The following is a 2,500-nucleotide window of genomic DNA, read 5'->3' as shown; positions in this document are numbered from 1 at the left end:
ATTATTCCTTTTCTTCTTCTTCTTCCATAACTTCTTCTTTCGGGTTTGTTTTTCTTCTTCTTCTTCTTCTTCTTCTTCTTCTTCTTCTTCTTCTTCTTCTTCTTCTTCTTCTTCTTACTATTATTATTATTATTATTATTATTATTAATATTTCTATTTCTACGCCTTGTCTCTAATCTACTTCCACTTCGTCGTCATCATCATCATCATCATCATCACCATCTTTTTCTTCTTCGTCTTCGTCTCCTTCTACTTCTTTCCCATCTTCTCCGTTTTACTCTTTTCTTTCTTTTTCAACTAATGTTTCTACATTACCGTCATCTTTGTTTGAAATTCTTCCTCTCGTCTTCCGATTCTTCTCCATATACTTGTTTCTCTTTTGTTCTTCTTCATTTCCACAATCGATATCACCATCATTATCATCATCACCGACAACAGAAACTTCACTACCAACATCATCAACATCAATATCATGTTCATCATCACTATAAACATGCAAATCCCCATCATTATCAGAATAATCAACATTAACCACATCAACCCCAACATTAGCAAAAATAACATCTTCGTCATTAACACAACCACCATATATTCCTCTCCTTTGTTTCATGGTTATATTCGTCACTACTCGCCACCTAACGTTAACACTATCATCATCATCAACATAATCATAGTTGTAATCCACTTTTCATCTCATCCATCATCTAATTATTTACTCTTACTATTTAATATTCTATCACAAATATGTTCCATAAATGTATTCAACTGAATTTTATGTTTCCAGGTATTTGTACGGGAACAATATCAAAAATATCGCAGAAGGAGCCTTCCGACATTTGTCCAGTTTAACAAGTCTGTAAGTTAAATCGGTCTTCTTTTATAGTATTTCATTGACGATATAATTCTAAATATGTAATATCTTCGCATCGATCATATTACGCTCCCACACGTTGGTCTCTAAAGATGTATTTATGGTTTCTGAATGTACTTGTCTATACATAAACACTAAAAAACTTCTAGATGTAGACTTAGCAATGGATTAGTGATACACTAATTTTGAAACCTTGTTTTTATTGTTTCTGTTGTTGCATTTTTAGTAGTTGCCTTCTTCTTCTACTTCATTTCTTCCTCTTCTTCTTCTTCATCTTCTTCTTCTTCTTCTTCTTCTTCATCGTCGTCGTCGTCGCCGTCTTCTTCTTCTTCTTCTTCTTCTTCTTCTTCTTCTTCTTCTTCTTCTTCTTCTCCTTCTTCTTCTTCTTCTTCTTCTTTTTCCTTTTCTTCTTCTTCTTCTTCTTCTTCTTCTTCTTCTTCTTCTTCTTCTTCTATTTCTTCTGCTTCTTTTTCTTCTTCTTCTCTTTCTTCTTCTTCTTCTCCTTCTTCCTCTTCTTCTTCTTCTTTTTCTTCTTCTTCTTCTTCTTCTTCTTCTTCTTCTTCTTCTTCTTCTTCTTCTTCTTCTTCTTCCTCTTGTTCCTCTTCTATTTTTCGTCATCTTCATATTTCCTTAAACTCTTTCATTTTCTCCTTCTTACCATTCTTCTTCATCTTCTTCTCCTTCATTATCAATTTCTTCGTCTTCATCATCATTACCGACAATATTCTTTTTCTCAGCCGTCAACATTGTCAAGTTCATCATCAACCTTATCATTAACTTCATTCATTGCCACAGACTACCGCAATAAGTTCACTTTATCATCAAATTCATTCATTACCATAGACTACCGCGGTAAGTTGCACAAACTTGAACGACATCATCATCATTATCAACTTCAACAGAACAGTAATCAATTCTTCGTTTCTCCTATAATCCAAGTCCTTACTCGAAATATATTATATACTGCCACAAATCTGTCCCATAAAAGTTCATTTTATCACAATGTTATTTTCCAGGAATTTGGGTTATAATGGTCTCCATGAAATCAAAGCTGAAACCTTCCAAAACCTGTCCAGTTTAAAATCTCTGTAAGTTGAATCAGTCTTCATTTATAGTATATCGTTGATGCAATAATTTTATATCATTTACTTGATAATATGATCCTCCAACAGTCTGTCATTATTTGTAAATGCCTGTTAAGGAGTATAATATATGTCATATAGGAAAGTGTGAAAATATGATATATGGCTTATAGGAAAGTGTGAGAGTATGAAACATGACATATAGGAAAGTGTGTGACTTGATAGGACACTTTTCTGTACATGCATACACTTGCGTCTGGATGAGAAGTCGTGCATTCACATATGATTGTAATACGATCTGCTTAATATGTACGGTGATTACCACAAGTTCGATGCTAATTAGCATCCTTAAATATCACTTATAATTGTATATTTAGAAGTAGATTATTCATACACTAATTCTTCTTCTTCTTCTTCTTCTTCTTCTTCTTCTTCTTCTTCTTCTTCTTCTTCTTCTTCTACTTTGTCTTCTTCTTCTACTTCTTCTTGTACTTTTTCTTCTTTTTTTTTCGTCTTCTTCTTCTTCTTCTTCTTCTTCTTTTCTTAT

The 2,500-nt window shown here is 32.8% G+C and overlaps 1 protein-coding gene across 20 annotated transcripts in view; it reads left to right on the top strand.

Moving 5' to 3' along the window:
• Positions 1 to 2,500, top strand: part of LOC106882312 (uncharacterized) — a 206,134-nt gene that overhangs the window by 48,932 nt on the left and 154,702 nt on the right. For 8 of the 20 annotated variants that reach the window (XM_089345464.1, XM_089345459.1, XM_089345474.1 and 5 more), the window contains 2 exons: positions 785 to 856; positions 1,888 to 1,959. The exons of 3 other annotated variants lie outside the window; for them this stretch is intronic. In XM_089345464.1, coding sequence (XP_089201590.1) covers positions 785 to 856; positions 1,888 to 1,959 — 144 coding nt within the window. The remainder of the gene's footprint in view (positions 1 to 784; positions 857 to 1,887; positions 1,960 to 2,500) is intronic. 9 more of the 20 variants (XM_089345471.1, XM_089345467.1, XM_089345472.1 and 6 more) reach the window with 2 other exon arrangements.

This window comes from Octopus bimaculoides, chromosome 29 (genome assembly GCF_046866305.1).
Source record: "Octopus bimaculoides isolate indiv1 chromosome 29, ASM4686630v1, whole genome shotgun sequence".
Classification (NCBI taxonomy): domain Eukaryota; kingdom Metazoa; phylum Mollusca; class Cephalopoda; order Octopoda; family Octopodidae; genus Octopus; species Octopus bimaculoides.
The sequence above is the reverse complement of the archived record's forward strand: the minus strand, read 5'-3'. Positions and strand labels throughout refer to the sequence as shown.